Source organism: Pseudoliparis swirei, chromosome 12 (genome assembly GCF_029220125.1).
Source record: "Pseudoliparis swirei isolate HS2019 ecotype Mariana Trench chromosome 12, NWPU_hadal_v1, whole genome shotgun sequence".
In the NCBI taxonomy this organism is placed as follows: Eukaryota; Metazoa; Chordata; class Actinopteri; order Perciformes; family Liparidae; genus Pseudoliparis; species Pseudoliparis swirei.
In genome coordinates this window covers 4,176,822-4,201,970 of record NC_079399.1, presented here as the reverse complement: position 1 = coordinate 4,201,970, position 25,149 = coordinate 4,176,822, and the positions used below count along the sequence as shown (strand labels likewise).

Here is a 25,149-nt window from a genome sequence, read left to right as displayed (position 1 = left end):
CTCGGCTCTGTTTCCGTCGCGCGGAGGTGTTCCTGTATATACTGTACGCTCATTGGGGGGAGCGGAGTCAAGCTGACATTAGTCGAGCCGACATGTCCTCTCAGCCGGGAGGTCGATTCCCTAAACGGCAACGTGTGTGTGTGTGTGTGTGTGTGTGTGTGTGTGTGTGTGTGTGTGTGTGTGTGTGTGTGTGTCTGTGTGTGTGTGTGTGTGTGTGTGTGTGTGTGTGTGTGTGTGTGTGTGTTTCTCCGCCTCCCCGGTGGCGACGCTTGTTTTTCCTCCGCGGCTCTTCGGAGCGAAGCTTATCTCAGAAGTTCACTGTCGCCCGGCCTGAAAAAGCTCAACTGATCGCATTAACGAGAGAAGGCAGAGGAAGCCCTACGCATTGATCAGGGAGGAGGAGGAGGAGGAGGAGCGGACTTACTTCTTGACGGGGATTCGGCCCTCGGGGTTGAGCTGCAGCTTCAGCCGAGTGTATCTGCATCGGACACAAACAACACAATTTGTCTGAGTAATGCACTTGCTCACATTTGACTTTCTCTGTGCACGTGTGGGGGGGGGGGGGGAGATATTCTGGGGCCCCGTGTTTATAGGAGGACGGGTTTGATCGGCTAAACCGCGGAAGTGTCGCATCGGCAGAACAGAGTCATGCAGCAGCAGTGGCGACATCGGCGGTAGCGGCAGCAGTAGTGGTGGTAGCGGCAGCGGCAGCAGTCGTAGCGGCAGCGGCAGCATCAGCATCTATAAATAGCCTCGCTGCAACAGGAGCCGTCACTTCAGGCCGAGCTTTAAGTGGCTGCTGGCTAATAATTAATATCCATTACCAGGGCTCTCAAGTTTTGAAGACAGGCAAGCGTGAGATTTCCATCAGCACCCGATACAGCTGACCGTTGCGCGCGCCGGCATCGAGCCGAAAAGAGTTGTTGACCGGGGGGGGGGGGGTGCTAGTGACTATTTTTTTGCTCCATCCTAATGCGCGCAGACCGGCGTCGGAGCTCTGCAGCGGAACAATCGATCGGCGTATTGAGCACCCCTGCATTCAAGCATTAAATAGCCGAGAGGTTTTTTCAGCGTGAGGAATTCGATGTGTGGCGGGAGTGCGTGAGTTAAGACCGAAATGCGTGAGTCTCACGCTCAATGCGTGAGACTTGAGAGCCCTGCATTACAGCGTCCACTTCACAGGGCATGGCTGAGCTGCCACGGGCAAAGTCAGCGGTGACTGTAATGGTTACGGGGGGGGGGGCAGAGGGAGGCCCAGTCGACGGTCTGCTATCTGAAGGAAGGAGAGGAAGGAAGGAGCAGCGTGTTTCTCGTCTTCCTTACAACTTCCTGGATTATTCATCAGGACAGGAACACTAGATCCCGTGTCTCTGTCTCTCTCACTTTCCTTCTCTCACTTTCCTTCTCCTTTCTCTCCCTCTCTCTCTCCGCCATCCCCTTATTTTTAATCCACCTGCAGTTACAAAAAGACCTATTTCTAACAGACAGTTTGCTTCTTCCTTTTTTTTTTACGGTAATGGGACGAACTGCAAGAACTTAAAAAAAAAACACAAAGCAAAGACAGGTCATCCCGTCGTAAAGCATAAAGCAGAAAGCATAGAGCATAGAGCATAAAGCATAAAGCATAGAGCATAGAGCATAGAGCATAGAGCATAAAGCATAGAGCATAAAGCATAGAGCATAAAGCATAGAGCATAAAGCATAGAGCATAGATCATAGAGCATGAAGCATAGAGCATAAAGCATAGAGCATAGAGCATAAAGCATAGAGCATAAAGCATAAAGCATAGAGCATGAAGCATAGAGCATGAAGCATGTAGCATAGAGCATGTAGCATAGAGCATGAAGCATAGAGCATAGAGCATGTAGCATAGAGCATGAAGCATAGAGCATAAAGCATAGAGCATAGATCATAGAGCATGAAGCATAGAGCATAGAGCATAAAGCATAGAGCATAGAGCATAGAGCATAAAGCATAAAGCATAGAGCATAGAGCATAAAGCATAGAGCATGAAGCATAAAGCATAAAGCATAGAGCATAGAGCATAAAGCATAGAGCATAAAGCATAGAGCATAGAGCATGAAGCATAGAGCATAAAGCATAAAGCATAGAGCATAAAGCATAAAGCATAGAGCATGAAGCATAAAGCATAGAGCATAAAGCATAAAGCATAGAGCATATTAAACCTCTCCTGAAGAAGCCCACTCTGGATCCAGAGGTATTGGCTAACTACAGACCGATCTCTAACCTCCCCTTCCTCTCCAAGATCCTTGAGAAAGTGGTCGCAAATCAGTTGTGCGACTTTCTACATCATAATAGTTTATTTGAGAAATTTCAATCAGGATTTAGAAAACACCACAGCACCGAGACGGCACTGGTGAAAATTACAAATGACCTCTTAATGGCAGCAGATAAAGGACTCCTCTCTGTCCTGGTCTTGTTAGACCTTAGTGCTGCATTCGACACCATTGACCATGACATCCTGTTACAGAGACTGGAGCAGTCGATTGGCATTTCAGGCACGGCACTAATTTGGTTTAAATCCTATTTATCAGATCGATCTCAGTTTGTATTTGTAAACGATGACGCCTCGATAACCACCAACGTTAATCACGGAGTTCCACAAGGTTCTGTGCTTGGACCAATTTTATTTACCTTATACATGCTTCCTTTGGGCAATATTATCAGGAAACACTCCATAAACTTTCATTGTTATGCAGATGACACTCAACTATATTTATCGATAAAACCAGAGGAGAGCAACCAACTCTGTAAAATTCAAGCATGTCTTAAAGACATAAAAACATGGATGACCTGCAACTTCTTGATGTTAAACTCAGACAAAACCGAAGTAATTTTAATCGGCCCTGAGCACCTCAGAGATCAATTATCTGGTGATGTGGATTCTGTAGACGGCATTGCCCTGGCATCCAACACCACTGTAAAGAATCTTGGCGTTATCTTTGATCGGGACTTGTCCTTTAACTCCCACGTAAAGCAAATCTCAAGGACTGCATTCTTTCATCTACGTAATATTTCAAAAATCAGGCACATCTTGTCTCAAAAGATGCAGACAAATTGGTTCACGCTTCGTTACTTGAGACTGGATTACTGCAACTCCTTATTAGCAGGCTGCTCTAATAAATCTCTTAGGTCCCTCAGTTGATCCAGAATGCTGCAGCTCGTGTTCTCACTAAAACTAAGAAAAGAGATCACATCACTCCTGCACTAGCTGCTCTGCACTGGCTCCCAGTAAAATCAAGAATCACTTTTAAAATTCTTCTCTTAACCTACAAAGCCTTGATTGGTGATGCTCCATCATATCTTAAGGAGCTTGTCGTACCATATTGCCCCACTAGAGAGCTACGCTCACTAAATGCGGACTACTTGTAGTTCCTAGAGTCTTAAAAAGTAGAATGGGAGCCAGAGCCTTTGGTTATCAAGCTCCTCTTTATGGAACCAGCTTCCAATTTCAGTCCGGGAGGCAGACACAGTCACCTCGTTTAAGAGTAGACTTAAGACCTTCCTCTTTGACAGAGCTTATAGTTAGGGCTGAATCAGGTTTGCCCTGGTCCAGCCCCTTGATATGCTGCTATAGGCTTATAGCTGCGGGGACGTTTTAGGATGCACTGAGTACCTATCTCCTCTTTTTCTCTCCTTAAGGATGAATTTTCATCTCTCAATCACACGTTACTAACTCTGCTTTCTCCCGGAAGTCCTTTTGACTTTACGTCTCATGGGGTCATCGGACCCTATGAGACGGCATAGATCCTATCTGCCTGATGGATCGTCTGGGTCGTGGAATTCCTGCTCATGACTACGCCACTGTCCTGTTGAGACTCCGCCACTCCTCCTCCCCACCGCCATCTGCCTGATGGATCGTGGAGGTCTCCATCGTGGAATATGCCTACTATGAACTATTCATACACTCTGTCATATTCATTGAATGTATTTTAACTCTAAATCTGTCCTTCTGTACACATTACATCTATTGCATCTGTCCATCCTAGGAGAGGGATCCTCCTCTGTTGCTCTCCTCCAGGTTTCTTCCCTTTTTCCCCTGAAGGGTTATTTGGGAGTTTTTCCTGGTCCGATGTGAGGTTTTGGGGCAGGGATGTCTATGTGTACAGATTGTAAAGCACTCCGAGACAAATTTGTAATTTGTGAAATTGGGCTATACAAATAAACTGAATTGAATTGAATTGAATAAAGCATAGAGCATAAAGCATAAAGCATAGAGCATAAAGCATAGAGCATAAAGCATAGAGCATAGAGCAGGGGTGGGCAAACTTTTTGACTCGCGGGCCACAATCGGTTCTAAAATGTGACAGAGGGGCCGGGCCAGGAGCTGTTGGACACGCAATGTAATTTATTAAACCTGGAGATTGCATCTGTTTTTTATACATTTCAATTTAAGGTGCAAAGTTAAAGTAATCAACATTTACTGGAAAGAGATCAATGGAATCACTTTCAACATTCAAAACAAAGTATTACCCAACAAAATACTCAAGCTCAATAATTTCTAATTGTTTTAAACCCCGCAAAATAATGGACGGATTGTCCTGAGAGAGACTGTATTAAATATCCTGCCTGCAGCAGAAACTAGAAAGGGGTCTTTAAATTGAGGGCGATGTGTGGCGTCATCTGGTCAGCATGTGTATGAACCCGTCACAAACAGACTGACAGCGCTTTACTCGAGAAAATATGACCCTAAAGCTGACAATTGAAGTTCGATTTTTAAAAATTATTCATATCTCTTCTGAAAACACACCTTTACTCATGTGGACGAACTGTTTTGGTGTTTGAAATTGGTTTACCAAAGGTCATAGGTTCACAAAAGCAGTGAAATATCTGAATACAATGCTAGATACATGTAATTGCACCTGTCCATCCTGGAGAGGGATCCTCCTCTGTTCTCTCCTGAAGGTTTCTTCCCTTTTCCCCCCTGAAGGGTTATTTGAGAGTTGTTCCTGATCCGATGTGAGGTTAAAGGTCAGGGATGTCTAAATGTACAGATTGTAAAGCACTCCGGGACAAATTTGTAATTTGTGAAATTGGCCTCCACAAATAAACTGAATTGAGCATGAAGCATAAAGCATAGAGCATAAAGCATAGAGCATTGAACATTGAGCATAGAGCATAGAGCATAGAGCATAGAGCATAACGGCTGCTGGAAGTGATCTGAAGGGAACATCCTGCAGCCAGCAGTCGTGCTTCCTGGGAACTTGTGCTCCGCACACTGCTGCTGCCGAGAGAGACGAGCTGCCCTGTTCAATTGTATTCATCTCTCTTGTTTACTTTGTGGTCGACGGCAAACTTTTATTGTCTCATAAGTCAATCAGAGTCCCGAGGCGTGCGATGTTAATGGCTCCTGGTCGCTGATAAACATCAAGACAGCTGGGGAGTTGTCGCCGGCGTACATTCTCTCAATGCGGTCGCAGGCAGATTCATCTCTTTTTAACGCTTCGCTCAGTCACCGCACGCTGGAGCACATCAGCTGTGAGCCATAGGTCAGCGTGTGTGTGTGTGTGTGTGTGTTTTCCCATCAGATAAATGAAAACGCGGAGCTGTCGGCCTCTGGACTCAGTTATTATCACACTGCATCAGAGGTGGCGTGAGGCCGATTGATGATGACGACCTCGCAGAACAAAAGGGGGACATTGATGAATCTCGGGGCGATTTGTGGAACGAGTCCGCAGCCAATAAGGGGCGGGGCCTCCTGTTTAACATGTTTGACTGCACCTCAAATTCAGGTCAGCGACTCGGCCTCCTCGAGGATCTGTCATCATGTCATCAATGCAGCAGGAATATATATATATATATATATATATATATATATATATATACTGTATATATATATATAAATAAATATATTCTTTTTTATATTTATGCATATATATACTGTATATATATATACAAAAATGTATAGATATATTATTTATAGTTATATATATATTTATACTTTTTAATATATATATATATATAACAAAAATGTATATATATTATGTATAGTTATATATATATATATTTCTACTTTATATATATATATATACTGTATATATATATATAAATAAATATATTCTTTTTTATATTTATACATATATATATATAAAAATGTATAGATATATTATTTATAGTTATATATATATATTTATACTTTTTTAAATATATATATATATATACACTGTATATATCTAAATAAATAAATATATTCTTTTTTATATGTATATATATATATGTATATATATATATATATATATATATATATTCCTGCTCCATTAATGACATGATGTCAGATCCTTGAGGAGGCCGAGTCGCTGACCTGAAATTGAGGTGGAGTCAAAAAATACATACTGTCTATATATAAGGCTTCTTTATGAACCAGGTTCACACATGTATACATATTTCTCCGCTGTTTTATTTATCCTCCTTCCTCCTTCCTGTCTGTTTTCTCTCCCCCATCAGTGGGAGGTGAGATGACCTTTACAAACTCAAACCCCCAGGCTGCCTTGTGGGAGCTGTGAAGAGCAACCTCCTGTGTGTGTGTGTGTGCAGCCCACCTCGGTGTGTGCATGAAGGTGGCTGTGTGTGTGTGTGTGTGTCTGTGTGTGTGTGTATGTGTGTGTGTGTGTGTGCTGCAGGATTTGAGATGTTTTACTGCACGCTCTGCACGAGTTACAAATATCTAAGTTAACACGCTTTATGTTGCATGTGTCTTTTACTCAAGATGCCTCATTTTCTTTCCCCTCATGCGGTTTCTGTTTGATGTAAATGGGATGACTGACATTTTCTATCTCATTTTCTTTTTCGAGAAGAACTCATTTTCATCATCGTTTTGGGGATTTCACATGTGTTAGTGTGAGTGCGGGCGCCGTACGCTTTCTCCAGGCAGTCCTCTCTGGACATGTTCTGGACCAAGAGGTTGGATGCCAGGTTGAACAGCTCCTCCGCCCACTCCTGCAGGAGGAGAAATACAACGTGCTGAGAGGTGGGAACGCAGTGGTCCATGTAGTTAAACCCAACAGAAATAATGATGTGCCTCCATCAAAAAACCTATATATATACATATACAGTATATATAAATCTAAATATATAAAAATAAAAATGAGTAAATATAAAAATATATATACATATAAATATATATATAAATATATATACATATAAATATATATATAATATTAAATATATATATATATACAGTATATATAAATATATTAAAATATAAATGAGTAAATATAAAAATACATATACATATAAATATAAATATATATACACACATACAAGTATATAAATAAATATATATAAATATATAAAAATAAATAAGTATATATAAATATATATATATAAATGTATATATTTATTTATTTATTATATATATATATATATATAATGGCAACTTTTTTAAAATTCCAAACACATTCCCCTCCCCCGTGCAGAATATTCACCTTCGCCGTCTCCTCCTGGAAGGCCATGAAGTTCAGGTAGGTGATGTTGACCATGTCGAGGCCGCTCACCACCGTCAGCATCCGGTTCTCCATCTTCCCCGCCAGCGTGCTGACATCCAGCAGCTCGCGCAGCTTGGCCTCCTGAGTACGAAAAAAAAACAGGACAAAAGGTTAATTTTCATATTAAAAATCAGTTTTTATTTATGTCACGAGAAGCTCCTCCGGTAAGCACCCCCACAAAGTTCACACACAAGCTTCACAGCAATGGACAATTCACTTCACTTTATTTTATATAGCCCAATATTGCCTCAGAGGGCTTTGCAATCTGTACACGTACGACATCCCTGACCTTTGACCTCTCATCGGATCAGGAAAAACTACCCGAGAAATAGAGAAAAACATCACGGGGGGGAAAAAGGGAAGAAACGGAGTAGGATCCCTCTCCAGGATGGACAGAAGAATATATGTCATGTGACCAGATGAACAGCATTACAGCGTTACAACACATTTAATGGATATGACAGTGTAGTTGAATAATGACCACGGTTCAGCTGAGCCCGCGTCCAAAAAACCAGGCCACACAAAAAAATAGGACAAATGACATAAAAAATGTCTGTTTCTCAAGTGAAGTGAGAGAAAAGGAAGATTGACCTCTGAATGCACCGCCGCCACACCTGCCCGTCTCCGGGAGCTTGCACCTGGTCTGCCGAGATGATTGGTGCGATTAATGAGAGGTCGGCTCGCCTGAGGCAGGCGGCGTGAACAAGTTGGGAGATGGGAGACACTTCAAGTGCTGGAGCTTTGAACCGATGCTGAAGGAATGACACCGGGGAGCTTTCTGGAAGAAAATGTCGACGCAGAAGGCCGTTAAGAAGCCGGAGGGGATTTTTCGTGGTTGTTCAGTTCCCAGTTCAACCACCAGGACGAGCAGCCTTCACGCACGGCGACGACTTAAATGAGTGAATTAATTTCACTCAGGAGATCTCTCTGTGTTGATGCTCTGTCTGCTGGTGGAGGCGTTTAACAAATACGGCTGATTCATCAGAGGGTATTATCTCCACCTCGAGCGAGGCAATTTTCATATTTTAATTTAATGCAACTTTAATTCCAGATTAAATGAGTCTGTTTGTGTCTGGTGTGAATAACCAGACGGTGGCAGGAAGAACAACAACTGGGGAAAAGATTTGTGTGTTCGGAGAAGGTAAACCTGTCTGGGGTTAACTTGTCTGGCGTAAACCTGTTTGGGGTAAACCGGTCTCTGTCACAGGGTGAGGCTCAGGTGCAGAGACAGGCTGGACTCCAGGTTTGAGTGAAACAAAAAACCCTTTACTTCGCAAAAAGGTAAAAAATAAAAACTCTGGCTTGAAAGCGTCTATAAAAACACTAGAAATCACCACGGTAACAAAGACTGAGAGTGAGACATCGAAACACTACGCGATAGACAACAAACCGACAGGAGACACAGGAAAGACTGGCACAATATATAGGGGGAAACACACAGGTGTATGACATGATGCAATCAAGGAGGGAGAGGAGTGGCTGACGGCAGGTGAAGGTAATTAACCAATCAAGGAGGGAGAGGAGTGGCTGACGGCAGGTGAAGGTAGTTAACCAATCAAGGAGGGAGAGGAGTGGCTGAGGGCAGGTGAAGGGAATTAACCAATCAAGACAGAGAAGACACAGAGGAGACAGAACAGGGCTTTACTGTCTCTGGTAAACCTGTCTTAGAAAAAAAGGCACATTTAAGCATCTTTAGTCCACATCGTGTACGAAATAAAATGAATGAAGTCTCCTCCGTGGCGCCGGAGAGGAACACAACGACCTGTTTCTCTCCTTCTCGTCTCTCGCTGCCTACAAAGAGCTTTTCTTCTTCTGGCTTAATTAACACGGCGACAACAAAAAGGCCTGTAAAGGATTTTGCAGTGAAAGCAAACGAGCTCGCACTAATTCAACCAATCAGACGAAGAGCTTTGTGTAAACGTCCTCTGCTCGTCCCCCACCTCCCCCACGTCCTCCATCTCCCCCACGTCCACCACCTCCCCCACCTCCCCCACGTCTCCCACCTCCCAAACGTCCACCACCTCCCCCACCTCCTCCATCTCCCCCACCTCCCCCACGTCATCCATCTCCCCCACCTCCCCCACCTCCCCCGGTCACACGCTGTGACCGCTATGATATCTGAGGCAACGCATCGCTGCCCTGGGACAGATTAATGTGGCAGCACATAACTCCACATGGAGCGCAGAGCAACACTAAATGACGGTGTTATCTATATATATGTGTATATATAGATATGTATATATATACATATGTATATAAACATACATATATGTATGTGTATACATATATATATATATGTATATAAGTATATATACATATATGTATAAATATGTATGTGTATATATATGTATATACGGGTGTATATATATGTATATGTTTATATATATATATATGTGTGTATATATATATATGTTTATATATATATATATTTGCGTGTATATATATATGTGGGTGAATATATATATATGTTTATATATAGATAATATATATATATTTGCGTGTATATATATATGTGGGTGTATATATATATGTTTATATATATATAATATATATATATATATTTGCGGGTGTATATATATATACATATATAGATATATGTATATATATATGTGCATATATATACACATATATATATATGTGTGTATATATATATGTGCATATATATACATATATATATATATATATAATGTGTAAGGTTAGAACTCTAACCTTGATTGAAGCCGGGCTCTACCTCCCGATCAATTGACCCCCGAGTGGTTTGAGTGGAGCCTCCATCAGCCTCCACTTACGTAACCAGCCCCATCAATCAAAGCGTGTATAAAAATAAAAATAAAAATAAAAGCCACTTTTAATTTGCTGAAACACACGCCGCCCCGTAAAGCTTTGAGGGACGCCCTTTGGCAGAAGTTGAAGTTGAAAGGCTCCTGAGAGCAGACGGCGAGATATGCATACTTCATTCATCGCGGCGCTCCGGCGGGTCGGCGCCGCTCGGTGCTGATGTGACTCCGCGGTGCAGAGCTCATCTCTTCCTGGCAGCACACAGGACTGATCTGGGGTCAGCTGAGCTGCAGGCGGTCACAGCACACCGACCGGTGAGGGACACGGGCGGGTGTGTTGGAGCGAGGGACCCGGAGGAGGAGGAGGAGGAGGAGGAAGGAGGAGGGGGAGGAAGGAGGAGGGGGAATGAAAAGAAAAAGAAGCAGAGCCGTGAGAAAGAGAGGAGGGGCTCAGCCATGTGAGTGGAATGCAATTTTCGCTGGTGCATTGTGGGAGCTTTTTGGAGGCCCGCCTGACGACCCCGGTCCCCACAAAGATGGGAAAATAAGCCTCAAAGCTGGATGTGAATTTGGGGACGCTGGCGCTGTTGAAGCAAGAGGACATTTCAGTCTTGTGTGAATGTGTGTGTGTGTGTGTGTGTGTGTGTGCTCATCCGGGCGTGTCAGCAGCTGCAGTGTGTCGGCGCCGCCGCTCTTCGCAGTCACTTAGCGTTCAGGCGAAGCTCCTCTTCCTGTCCCCGGCGCCTCGGTACACCTGCAGCGACGCCCACGTGTCCGGGCCCGTCGACACACACACACACACACACACACACACACGGCGTCACACGTGTGGGCGCACGCCCGTGGGTGGGACGAGACGCGACATCAAAGGAAATGTCAATATGAATGATTGATGACGAATACCTACACACACGCGCTCGCCACGGATGCCAGGACCGAAATAGAGATTTCCTTTTCAAAGAGAAGACGACGCCTCGTGAAAGGAAGTCGTGTTTTTATTATTCTGAAGCGTTAAACAATAAAAAATTCAGACGAGTTGACGAGTAATTCGATGTCAGCCGCTTCAATAAGCGAGCGGTGAACGAATCAATGACTCTTCTTCCTCTTCTCGGGTCCAGGTCACACAGAGGCGCTCGATATGAAAAAAAATAAAACACCAGAAAGAAAAAAAGCCACCTTCGGTCGGCATCTGGAGGACGCCTGCACGCCGTCTGTCACGCGGCATTTAAAAAAAAAATTGCACTCGTGAAAGCGAGCTGTTGGAGGAGCGCCAAGCTTCACCTTCGATTTTAAATATTGTACGATTTTAGACAAGCGTGGCATTTAGCATTTGGAGGCCCGGCGTAAACAGCCGAATACCATCATCATCATCATCATCATCATCATCATCTTTACTTTTATTCAACTTCACATCGGTATTCACATTAGCCGCGTGGCGCTGTGACAAGGGTTTAGTGAGTGTGTGTGTGTGTGTGTGGTTGCTCTTGTTTATCTGCCATTGTGAGTCCCCAGAGTCTCCGGAGCGTCTCGCCCTCAGGGCTAATCCTAAGCCGCCTCCCCCTCCTGGCCTCTCCGTGCAGTCATTTATTCATTTGAAGAGGGTCACGCTGCGTCTGCAGAGCACGTTTTAAACATCGGCGTTCATCACGGCGAACGCAGACGGGGGAGGCGCCGGAACATTAATCGTTATCGCCCGCAAGCCGTGCACGGGAATGTAGACGCCGTATTGCTCAACACACGGACACAAAGTAAACAACACACGGCATCAGAGCGTGTGTTTGCTCTGCAAATGATGTGCCGCACTGCACCTTAAAGGGACAGTGCACCCCAAACTATATATATGTAAATATAGATATATAAATATAATTCTTTTACCTCTTACCTATTAATCAAACTAGGTTATTTTGGTTGGAGATGCCTAGTTTTGGAGGTCTTCTCTCCAATATAATGATGAATCATGGCCGTCCACAGACCTGTTTCATAAAGGAACCAAAATGATGTATTTTAGTGGTGAATTGTCCCTTTTAGAAACTCATATTTGTTCCTCGTTCCTCTTTGATCGGATCCCCTGGATCCCGGGTCTCAAACGTTGACAACGTGATGTCTGTTAGATCCAGGGGGCGTGAAGCAGCGGAGGAAATAGGAGTCAGCGGAGGAAATAGGAGTCAGCCCGCGAGGACGCGCTCTACTTCCCCTCCGTCCTCTCAGCGCGTCTGGAAGAGGTTTTTTTTCTTCCCGTTAGCCGGGAGCAGAAGTGAAAAGTGAAGGAAGGGACGGCCGAGTGATCCCACATGACTCGTCAACCAGGAGCTGCATGTACTGAACAGGAAGTCACAAGGCCAGGGGGGGGGGGGGGTAAGGTTTTTCCCAGCATGCAAGGCGGCAGGCGTGGATGCGGGCCGCTCCATTCCGGGGCGAGAGGTCTATCCTGATGTTCTATTGTGAAGCTACAGGAGGAATTTGATCACATGGTTTCAAGACACACATTTACGCTGACCCCTCCCCGAGCCTGAACACAACTTCGTTGACCCAAGAAGTTGGTAAACAATGTTGTGTTCAGGCTCCTTCGGATGGGAGTCGACGACCTTTAAATATCTGTTCTGACGTTCGCCTCCACATCTAGATATTGATTATAGTCCGTTTGATATCGTCTAATTCAAAGTTGAACTCTCTTCTTTTCTTTTCTTACTTCCTCTGACTCAGTTTGGTTATTTCTTGCTCGTGTCGTGTAACATTTTGTCTGATATTGTTTCATTTTTCACTAGTTTTTCGATACCAGATGACACACGGCAAGACGTAAATCCTGCAGGGAGGGGGGGGAGGGGGGGGGCTGTCTGCTCCCGTTATATTTTAAACATCCTCGGCTTCGGAAGCCGCCTCGCTCATTTCTTCTTCTGGCTACAGAAAGCGCGTACGGAGCGGCGGCGTTGTAAACGAGATCAGAGAACGTGGAGCAGGAGATGGGAGGTGTGTGTGTGGGGGGCTTCCTTTCTCCGTGTGAAGCTCTTTGTACTCACTCCTCTTTTTCGCTCCATTATTATTCCTCCCGCGCCGTCGTCGTTCACTCGGAGCGCTCAGGTGTCGGTGCGGACGCCGAAAACCGCCACAGTTCCGTGAGGCGGAGAATTGCCCACGAGGCCGGGGAGGAAAAAGGTCGGCGCTTCATCAGTCGGCCGTCATCGGCTACGCGTCACCGACCGGTCACCAAGTGTGCGCACGTTTGGATTCATGTGTGTGTGCGTGTAGTCGTGTGTGTGTGTGTGTGTGTGTGTGTGTGTGTGGGGAGCTATAACTAAAGCCAAAAGAAACACACATCTCAGAAAAAAAGAAAAAAAAGAGTTGGTGAGAGGTTGAGTGAGCCAAAATGACGCTGACTACTTAAAATTCGACTTATTTTTTCTGTAAGCCATCTGGCTGCCATGCTTATTGGCAACCGTCCAATCGATGACGAGTTCAAGGACACGGGACAAAACGGGACAAACCGGCAGCGATTTAAAACCGTTAGACCTCCTCAGCGGCCGGCGGCGCCCGTGCATCTTGAGGAGGAGGAGGGGGGGAGCTCTGAAGGCATTCGCTCCATTACCCCCCCCCCCCCCCCCCCCCACCCCGAAGCGGTAACACATGCAGCGGACAGACGGAGGGCAGATATCACGCCATTTCCAAAATGCCAGCGCATCGTAACTTGTGCCGAGCGTCACACACACTTTTAGGGGAATGTCAGTTACGCAAACAATCAAATTCATTTTCGTGAACAATCAAAATGGTGGACGTCCATCACGCCACGATGACTTCCAAGGAATGCGACAAATTCAGTTTCCCCAAACTCAAATTAAGTCCACTAAACTAGAACGACATATTATTATGAAGCAGCTTATTTAAGCGTGACTATGAGAAAGGAATCGAGTTTAAGTGGAATGAAGTCGTCACGGAGGATTGGCCTCACTTCGAAATTCACGTGTGTGTGTGTGTGTGTGTGTGTGTGTACAAGAGAACGTCTCGTCAACTTCATAACAGCGACACAATTGCGCTTCTTAAAAAAAAAAACTTCTTTTTCTTCCGACAACCCCGCGATATTAAACTAACGTCTTTCCGACAAAAAAATAAATAAAATATTTATATATATATATATATATATGAAAAATAGTCTGACTGCACCCACACCGCGGGGGGCTTCGGAGAGAGAGGAATGCTTCAGAAGAACCGGGAGGAAATTGGACAATCTTGTTTTTTTTCTTTCTCCAGTGGCACCAAGAAGCATGAAGAGTTCTGGTAACACGACACACACACACACACACACACACACACACACACACACTACAGCTGGAATAATGCTCGGTGGACAAAGAAAGTACATTTTTCATCTCGTATATGAATACAAATGATCGCTTTACAGTACGGGGGGGGGGGGGGGGGGCAGAGCAATATATTCATGAGAAACTCAAGGAAATGGCAGTGGACAACAGCTGCTGTCAAATGTCGTCAGAAAGCTGTTATGTCATATGTAATATGTTATTACAGCCACGGGAACGAGAGCCGGACGCAGGAGAGCAGAGCGCCTCCCAATCCCAATGTTTTATTTGTTTGTTTAAAGGACCTCTCAAGGACTTCTTCTGTCGGATGACTAAATACGGATATTTTTTACATTCGTATTATTTATTTAACCAGGAAAAGCAACATTGAGATATAAAATCTCCTTTACAAGAGAGTCCTGACAGCAGCAGTAGTGCATTACACACAGTGTCAGACAATACAACATAAAACAGTGACAGACAATATACAAAATAAAATAAAATATATATATATATATTTTTTTAGATCACCAGTTCACACAGGAGCACATACCTCCGTCAAAGAAAACATCTACAAGCAGAGGAACCTCCAACTCTTTGAATCTATTTTTAAAAACACCGAAAGAGACCGTATTTCGTGAATCTGCTGGTTTACGCATACAATTATTAAACCTTTATTTAACCAGGTTAAGCCTATTGAGATTAAAAAATGTCTTTTTTCAAGGGTGACCTGGTCAAGACAGGCAAGAACATATGAAAAACATAGTTACAAACCAAAATACAGAACGAGTTCAAAACTAACTTTAAAAGGTGCGATGTGTAACGTGTCACTACCCGCTCCTCACCAACAGAGGGCAGCATTTCACCTGGACCACCGGGTCCATACAATCTAAATGTAGTCCATGTAGACCTTAAACCGCACGCTCGCATTACAAACTGTATTTTCTGCTGTATTATGGTTAACACGGGGTTAAAAAAAGAAAAAAAAGGTACTTGACTCCCACTTGGTGCAGCAGTCCGCTGGATTAAGTGATATTCGACCCACCCACCAGCCGGGATGCTAATAATTGTCAGAAATGCTTTTAAAAAATGCTTCACCTTTAATTATTTTTCAAATTAATCTTTTGTTGTTGTTGTGTATTTTATTCAGTCAATCAAATCAAATACAATACAATATTATTCTATATAATATACAAAACAGAAAGAGTGAAAAGATATAGGTAGAAGCAAAAAATGATTATAAATTCCTATCCTAAATTAATATAAAATAAATCAGAAAATTAATAGAAAATAAAGAGAGAAAAAAATAGAAGAAAAAAAATATCAAAGAAAAGAAAAATATATATATATATATATATTAATATATATACATACACATAAATACATACATATATACATACATATACATATATATATATACATATACATATATATATACATATGCATAAACACATACATAGACATACTTCCACATACATCTTCCATATAAATACGTTTTTAATCACACTTATAACTCTCAAGAATTATTTTATAAATAATTCCCTTGAAAACCAAAAAGGAGTTGACCATTCTTACATCCATTTCAACATTATTCCATAATTGGACTCCTACAACAGAAATACATCTTGTTTGAATCCCTTTTTTAGCCTTTTGTACAGTAAACTTACAAACATCTCTCAAATCATATTTACACTCATGTATTGAAAATAAACTTTGTACGTTTTGAAGATGATAAGACACAACAATTATGTCCGTATGTTACACGGCGAGCGCCTTTAAAAAAAATGACCCAGACGAGAGATAGAGAGGTTTTTCAAATATGCAGAACCGCGGCAGAGTTTAAATGTATTATTTATCTTGAATAATAAATCTCACACGGAGAGGCTGAAATTAACTATAAATACGTGATGAGCGAGAGTCCCACTCACACCGCTTACTACGACGTATAAGTAAGTGTTTTATGTTTCATGACTGAAAGCCCGTATCAAACAGTACGTATTGCGCAATGACTCAATAGCTCAAAGGTCTCCAGGACAACATCTGTTGCCGTGAAGAAAATGGATGTTTTGCAGTGAACTTCAAAAAAGCAACTCAGTGATGCAATCGAGAAATAGTATTTTTATTTTTATCGGCCGAGTCTTTAACGTTGCACGTTCACACCTGGACGACACACCGGAGAATACGAGATAATACCATCGTTAACGGGCCCGAAACAGACCCGAGACTTTTAGGGAGCCGGACCGCCGGGACGGATTAAGAGGGAACATAAAAAGCTCGGAGGGCGGGACATGAGGATAATTACGGAGGAGACCAGCCGCATCGCCGCCGTCCTTTTGCACTTCAATTCCTGGGAATGTGACTCGCATATTAATCTGCTATCTGAGGGCACGACGCCCAACAAATGAGGCCGCGCATTTGACACGTGTTGTGGGTAATGGTGGGTGTCCTTAGAGAGAGAGAGAGAGAGAGAGGGAACAAAGGAAAGGAGGCGAGAGGACGGTTCACGCTGCGTGTGAATCGCTGTGAGGGAACGAAGGGAGAGGCAGACGGGGCAATGGTGGTGGTGGCGGGAGGGGGGGGGGGCAGGTTTGATGAGGTGGAAGCGCTCTACCTGGCGTGCGCGTGTTTCCTCTCGCCGGCTGGGCTCTCATTGGCTCAGACAGGGCGGCGGGTACCGAGTCACATCAGTCTCAATCATTGCAAATGCACACGGAGAGACTCACAGATGCAAACAGACAGATTCACAAATGTGGAGATAAGCCACGCCCCTCTAAGGCGGGACTGAAGCGGATGACGCTCATGCGATTGGTTGAGAAATGAGGGCGGCGTCTGATTGGCTACAGGTAGGTCTGTGTTGGAAAAAAAGCATTTAAGAATCGAGAGACGGCGGCAGAGTCTTAAAAACTCAGAAAAAAATGGTGATTTATTTATGTCTGCATTGGCATGTCTCTCTGTGCACATTTGCAATTATTGAGGCTGATCTGAGCCCGTAGGCGGGAGGCGGCGACCAGAGTCGTAGATGACCTCGGATGCGCCACGCGGACTCCGGCGGGTTAAAAAAATTAATACAAAATAAACACGCCGTGACTCACCGGCTCGGTAATTCTCATAACGCCGAATCTCCCAAAAAGCTGTGCGGGAAATCAACTGAAACGTGGAAGAAGAATGAAGTAAAGCGTGACGCGTGAGATGAGTGTGTCGAAATATTAAAGATTGTCAACAAAAAAAAAAGAGAGCTGAGAATTTCTTTTTAAAACAGGCAATTATAAAATCTAAATAAAAAAAGGTGGAACAACTTAAACTAAATGTATTAGAAGGAAAGAGGAAGTTAAATGATCTGGGTACATTGAGGGTTAAAAACAATCTCAGTCCAAGAACAAGATAATAAATACATAATAAAAGAGTCCAAAGGTTAAAAAAACAACAAGGTGGACTGAGATCATGATAAAACACCCATTTGACATCACGTCACCCCAAGAAAACCGCAGAGAGATTTTGTGTCCGTCTCTTCATCCGACTCAGCGTGCCCAGGTATTCTCATCATTCCTCCCACCCACACTGTGAGTCACTCGCCTCCAATCTGCGAGGTGGATGAACCCCATTCTGTTGCAGCTGTCCATCAAGTGGCAGAGGCTTTCATGGGTGGCACTAAAAACAGCTCCCGGGCGCCAGATGCTGGCAGGTACATAACTAGAGTAATTATCCCGCAGTCGTTCAAAAGCTCTAATTCAATGCGAGCAGACTTGTGGAAAAGTGGAGGAAAAAGAAGAAGAAGAAAAGCTAACAGCCCATCAGTGCCCAGTGTACATGTACATGTACGTGCACGTGCACCGCCAACTATTAACATTCACACCCACACGGAGATTTATAGTATTTGCGGAGTGCAAAAAAAGAGACGAGTGGAAGCAGCATCCTGGAGCGAGACAGCGGATTTACACCTTCTATATTCTGGAAGTGACCGCAGACTGGATACAGGAAGTGGGCGTGGCTACCATGAGCGTGGCTACCGTGGGCGTGGGCGGCGCCATCGTGACGTTACCCGTCGGTTTGAAAGCCTCGAGTTCGCCGCCACCATCCTCATTTATGTAGTCAATGAATAGAGGTCACCGTATATATATGTATATGGGAGTGACCTGTCAATCACAGTAAGCCCCGCCCCCCACCCTCTAAAACGTCCTCCACTTGAAGATTGAAACCGTAAACTCATGTTTACGATGTCTACCGAGGTAATAAATCAAGAGGGAAGTAGATTACTTTTTCTACACAATCGCACTTCTTTTTTTGCAGCCGGACGAGTCGCCCCCTGCTTGTCGGTAGAGAGAATGCACGTTTTAAGACACTTATACTTTTCCGCCTGCCCTGAACTCTTCCTTCCACAAGGAGGGGGATACTAAGAAGGGATCGATCGTCAAAGTAGTATTAGAAGTTGCGGATAATCTGAATGTCACATGTCCACATTTTACTGTGACACCGTAAGCAAAGTCCAGAACAACAATCCTCTTTCATGCACTGACACGTCTTCCCCTGATTCCTCCAAGCGGCCTCAAAAGACTCACAGTACATCAGCCTGTGTGTTTGCCAACGAGGGCCATTTCCCGCCTTTAGTCCTCCCTCCGGCACCCTAAGCCAAGAGCCTGGAGACCCTGTGTGAGGGGGGGGGGGGGGGGGCCGCCATGGGGAAACGTCCACAATGGGGTCCCGGAGTAAATAATGTATACGAGCCCCTGTTGGCACGGTGCAGCCTCCGGGCTGTCGATGCTCTCTCTGTAAGGACGCAGCATATGTCCTCTCCCTCTCGCTGTTTCCACTCCTGCAATCTTTTACTTACCCCCCCCTCCCCTCCCGCCTTCCTCCTTTCCTTCTTTACAAGACACTCCAATATGCTGGGCTCCTCGCTGCGTAGAGGACACTAAGCAGACTCCAGCCCCAATGGCATCTTTAGTCATTCCAACCAGAACCAATTGGGTTTATTAGGATGAGGGGAGGGGGTGGGGGGGCATTCCTGCAGGACGGGGTAGGGGGGTGGGGGCTGTGCATCATCAGAAGTAGAGCTGCGACCCGCCGTGTAAAGTCATAGTGAAGCTGAGGAGACGGGGCTGCGCTTCGTCCGTCGGCCGATGGAGACGTACGCAGGAGACCTGGCTTCGTTCATCTCGGAGACGCAGGATTAATAACATCAATGACGCACGGCGGTTGCGCAATAATGGTGCCTGGCAAAAAGAAGGGAAGTAGCGGGCCTCTCACACGAGGCTACGGAGATACAACATGTTGCCGGTGTCCTGCAGGAAATGAACCCCATTCATCATCAGCGTTTCTTGTTTATATATTAATAGTCAGACAGACCGTTTAAACATTAGCTTTATGAAACATAATGCGTCTGCAGGAAATCAAACAAATAGGACATGAGGATAAAACATGCATTGCTCTGACTCTAAATGGACCATAATGTACTCAATGATGACATCATGCCGGATTAAAGAAGACTTGAAACTATGGATTTGAAACCATGAACTCATTTTTACTGAGGGGAATAAATCAAGACAGAAGTAGAGTCATTTTCTCATAGACTTCTTACAATCCGACTTATTTCTGCCCCCCGGTGGCCAGTATGAAAAATGCAAGTTCAATGCACAAACTGGTTTAAAAATCGACACAATATATAGCAATATCCCATTTTAAAAGCTATTTATACATCTGAGATTTCACCACGACATGCTGCTTTTTACAGGTTAAACTTAAAGCGTTCTTGAGATCCATTTAAATCAGATCTTCCCGATATGAGTGGCCTGATAGAGAGCCGTTCCGGATATAGCAGAAGAGGACCGTCGCCCTGCTCCCACGCTTCATTCATCCCCGCCGTTAGATCAGGGCGACGAGGGAGGAATAAATAAATTAGACCTCCGCATCATTCTTTGTAAATCTAGATTTTCCCTTTTCAAGCATCTCAAGACTCAAACTTTGATGAAAATCCTGAAGTGGCTTCGCAAAAATCGACGTGCCTTCGAGTCTCTCTGCACCTTCCATTGTTCCTCACTTCAAAGCTCGTCATCGTTCTCTGTGAAATGGCAGCCGGGCTATTTCACGGTGTACTATGTCACCTCATGTCAGGTGGTAATGTGCTTCAGGTTAGCAAAGTGTGCCGGGTCCTTCAGGCCCTCATCAGAGTAAAGGTCTGAGGAAACAGTGGTTTTACCAGCACCGTGGCCCCGCCCATAGAGATGTACGAGCTGGCGTGATTCTGTGCATAAACAGCTCTAATTGGGCCTCGTGCAAACATCGGAGGATGCTCGGCGAGCGTCCTGCGGCGCCAGTTACGATGCACCCTCCTGGCGTCGCAGTCGTTGATTAGCCTTTTGCCATCATTAGCTTCACCGTGACACAGAGAGCCTGCTGTCCCGACGTCCCCGGGACCATCTGCCGGTCCGGGGCCAACGCCAGCCGGGAAAACCGACCGGCCGCCTCCCCGCCTCCGCAATAACGCCCCATTTGGTATGGCATCTGTGCGCCCGCGCCGACCTGCCAACAAAGGATTAGGGAGCGTTTAAACAAGCGCTCGGATGTTTAAAATATACCCGAATGGCCGTTTGATCCCGTGATCCGGCGGGTCGGGGGGGGGGGGGCGTTTCAGGACGCCACGGTGTTAATGACGCCCCGATTGCGGAGCTATAACCACCGTATCCGATCGGCTTTTGATTCGTCAAGGGGCCGATCTCTGATAGAAGATGAAGAAAGTTCACGGCTGTTCCGACGGACAACTCCCCCCCCCCCCCCCCCCTCCCCACGAGCGTAATTAGCCACGTCTCGTTTTCTACAGAAAACCCGCCTGTGGACAAGAGAGACGATCCAAAAACAGCCGATTATCGGAGATACCTTCGACGAGTAATCCGCTGCTAAAGTTTCGTTTGGTTCTTCTGCAGGAGACAGGAACAGAGAGAACCGTTTAAAGCCCTCAGCTCTCGCTCGAGTCTCTCGGAGTAGAAACAGAACAAATAGGGAAACAGGCCAGAGGGGTTCGGTGTCGTCATGGTGCTCGTCGGTCCTCTCACTCGCTCCAGGAACGCTCACGTCTGGCAGCCGTCGAGGATATGGAAAACATGTCATCAGCGACGTGACCTCACCCACCCGTCCTCTCTTCCCCGCCCGGCGACAACTGTCATCGCGCTCGGCAGACGTCATTTCAGCTGCATCAGATTACCGAGAAGGCATACGTCGAAGTCACGACTATAAATATCATCAATATAAAGAAAGAACACATTATCAGAGGGAGACTTGCCCTCTGGCTTAATGCCCCAACAGTTGCGCGATGTAGTGTCGCTTATTACCGTGTAATACACATGTAACGATACCACTGTGAGAAGAAAGTTTCAATAACTGCATAAATAAGATATGTCAGAACAAGTTATTCTTTTAAAGGGCCGGTACAAGGATGTGTGAGAATAAAAAAAGAGGATTTGCTCGCGTAGTGTCTTCTGACATCCTTTTTCCCTTTTTACTTTTAAAATAATAGGATTTATAGAACTGCACGCGGCGACGTGTTAAAGCTTCTCTGGTAAAGTGTTACACACTCGTGAAATAGAACCTGCAATAAAAAATATTCTAAAAATAAACATGTGGCGTCCAGAAATGGCAAAAAATGGCTGCAACGGATGCAAGACGACTTCCTGTGATCCTCAGTCGAGAAGAAGGAGAGGAAAGTCCTCCTGAACTCAATTAGCACCGTCAGCATTTAATGGAGGAAAAACAAGTGAGGAGAAGAAGATGAAGAAGGAGAAAAAAAACCATGGCTTCCGTCTCCGTTTGCTCCGCCTCTTCGGAGAGGAGTGAGCGCTCTGTGGTCTCTGGCAGCATTAAGGAATCAGACCTTTCCTCCACTCCTGAGATTTACTATCGGAAAACCAATTACGGACTCGGGCGCGTGGGAAGGGGTCTTAGGAGCGAGCGAGAAAGGTCACCTGTCTCTTTACGTCCCTTAAACACACACGTTTATACGTACGGCCGCGGAGCCGCGACACATGAGCGCTACCCCCCTCCCCCCCTTCCCCTCCCCCGCCTGCCTCACCTATGTGATTGACGGGGTTAGGAGCTGACTGCCGTGACCGAGGCGTCAAATCAACACAGTTCCCAAGAGGAGCTCTCTCTCAGCTCGTCTTTCCTCCACCCTCCTCCACTATCATCCACCATCGTTCATTCCTCCACCATCCTGCACCATCTTATCCTCCAACATCCTATCCTCCACCATCTTATCCTACACCATCCTATCCTCCACCATCTTATCCTACACCATCCTATCCTCCACCACCCTCGTCCATCCTCCACCATCCTCAATTATCCTCCACCATGCTCCACCATCCTGCACCATCCTCCACCATCCTGCACCATCCTCCACCATCCTCGTCCATCCTCCACCATCCTATCCTTGACCATCCTCCACCATTTTATCCTACACCATCCTGTCCTCCACCATCCTCATCCATCCTCCACCATCCTGCACCATCCTCCACCATGCTCCACCATCCTCATCCATCCTCCAGCATCCTCCGCCATCCTCGTCATCCTCCACCATACTCCACCATCCTCGCCCATCTTACACCATCCTACAGCATCCTGTCCTCCACCATCCTCATCCATCCTCCACCATCCTCATCCATCCTCCACCATTCTCGTCATCCTTCACCATTCTCCACCATCCTAGCCCATCCGACACCACCCTCCACCATCTTACACTATCCTTGTCCATCCTCCACCATCCTATTATCCACCATCCTGCACCATCCTCATCCATCCTCCACATCCCCCACTATCCTCCACCAACCTCGCCCATCCCACACCACCCTCCACCATCTTACACTATCCTCGTCCATCCTCCACCATCCGCGCTCGCCGCATATCCGTTCTGAAGAGATGATAATAATGTGGCGGAGGAGAACTTTGGAAGAGATATCGATCAACCCAATTAAATCCCACCAACGAATTAGAGAGGGAAAAGGGGGGGGGGGGGGGGGGGGGAGAAAGCTTTCTCTACTGGATGTTTATCAAGAGTCAGGTTTCAGGGAGGAGATCTCTACGGTTTTCGAGAAGTCATCAACGATCGTCGCCGCGGCTTCATGAGCATCGCTGGTCATCAGCAACGATGATGGTTTTACAATTAATGCAACGTTTTAAAAAGTTTGATTTATTTCCACCTCAAAAAAACTTTTTGGGGGAAATTAACATGAGCCGGGCCCATAGAGACATTTGGAGTAAACAATTTTTTAAAGGAAGAAAAGTAAGCAAGCGTCACATGTGATGGGTTTAATTGAGAGCAGATGTTCTTCTTTGGATAAGTTTGATTTCTTACTGAAACTGAATCAAGAGTTCAGTCAAGCAGATAAAAAACAAAACAACTTTTTTCTTTTTTAACTCAATCACTTTGAGAATCCCGAGTCTGGAACGGCTGACAGATCTCAGCAAACGTTGCTCCAATTACTGCAGGAGACGCATCAGCCAGAACAGACTGGATGGAAGAGAAGAGGTGTGAACGTGGTTTGTGTGTGTGTGTGTGTGTGTGTGTGTGTGTAGGGGGGGTGGAGACTTAATTAGTGGCTCGTGCGCTCGTTCCTCTGCTCTCCTGTCAAACGTAAAGTTACCGTGTGTCAGGTATCCTCTCACCTGCCCTCGTTAGCTCTATCTTCGTCCTCTCCTCTTTATGGTTCCCACGGCAACAGACCCATCAGACTGGCCGCAACCCCTCATATGTCACGCTCATCTGCCAGGTGGGCGATGTATGGAGTGGCGTGTGTGCATGCACGTGTGTGTGTGTGTGTGTGTGTGTGTGTACCAGTGCGGGGGTTTAAATGTCTCCACTAAAAGTCAACTCCATTATGTGTCCAGTTAATTTGTCCGTATTTAAAAATGTATTCATATGCAGTGATAACTGACATCCAGACGTACACTCCAAACCTATCAGTGCCTGTGAATGAAGCTCAATCAGTTGCACGCTCCGGGGTCAGTCCACCCAGTGGAGTCAGATATCTGCATGCTGAGTAATTATTGGGATTCCTATTGACGGCCCGGGAAGAGCAACCAGCTCCATATATTGACACTGATTGATTGCTCCGCGTAGAAGAACAGCTGCAGGCCGAGTCGATAGCGGCGCTGCTAAGAGCCCCTGATGGTCGACTTAAGTCACAGTGGCAGGGTCAACGTGATTCACGGCTGCCAGTCACATCGATCCGAGGCCGATGTTTAGTAAATGTTGCTTCTTTTTCCACAGGACAAACAGCCACCGTAAAGCTATTTATAGCGTATACAAACCGAGTTAGAAGCCTACACTTAGAAATAGTTATAGCGGATACATATTTAAAGATTAGCCAAAAGCAACGGATACGTGTTTGATATAATTACCTGAAATTAATGTTAAACACACTGTGAAAGGATAACACAAACAACTCCTAGTGCTCGTGACCTGTCAATCACACTTAGCCCCGCCCCTAAAGCGTCCCCTACTTTATGGTCTATCTGACTCTAAATGATGACATCATATTGTATAGAAGAAGACTTGAAACTAGAGATTGAGACATAAACTCATGTTTACAATGT

The 25,149-nt window shown here is 45.2% G+C and overlaps 1 protein-coding gene across 1 annotated transcript in view; it reads right to left on the bottom strand.

Annotated features, from left to right (window-relative positions):
• The window catches only part of LOC130202605 (1-phosphatidylinositol 4,5-bisphosphate phosphodiesterase beta-1), a 120,341-nt gene that overhangs the window by 56,800 nt on the left and 38,392 nt on the right, over nucleotides 1-25,149 (bottom strand). Inside the window, exons 4-6 of the mRNA XM_056428280.1 lie at nucleotides 7,446-7,586; nucleotides 6,878-6,957; nucleotides 425-478 (exon numbers count right to left, since the gene is read on the bottom strand). Coding sequence (XP_056284255.1) covers nucleotides 425-478; nucleotides 6,878-6,957; nucleotides 7,446-7,586 — 275 coding nt within the window. The remainder of the gene's footprint in view (nucleotides 1-424; nucleotides 479-6,877; nucleotides 6,958-7,445; nucleotides 7,587-25,149) is intronic.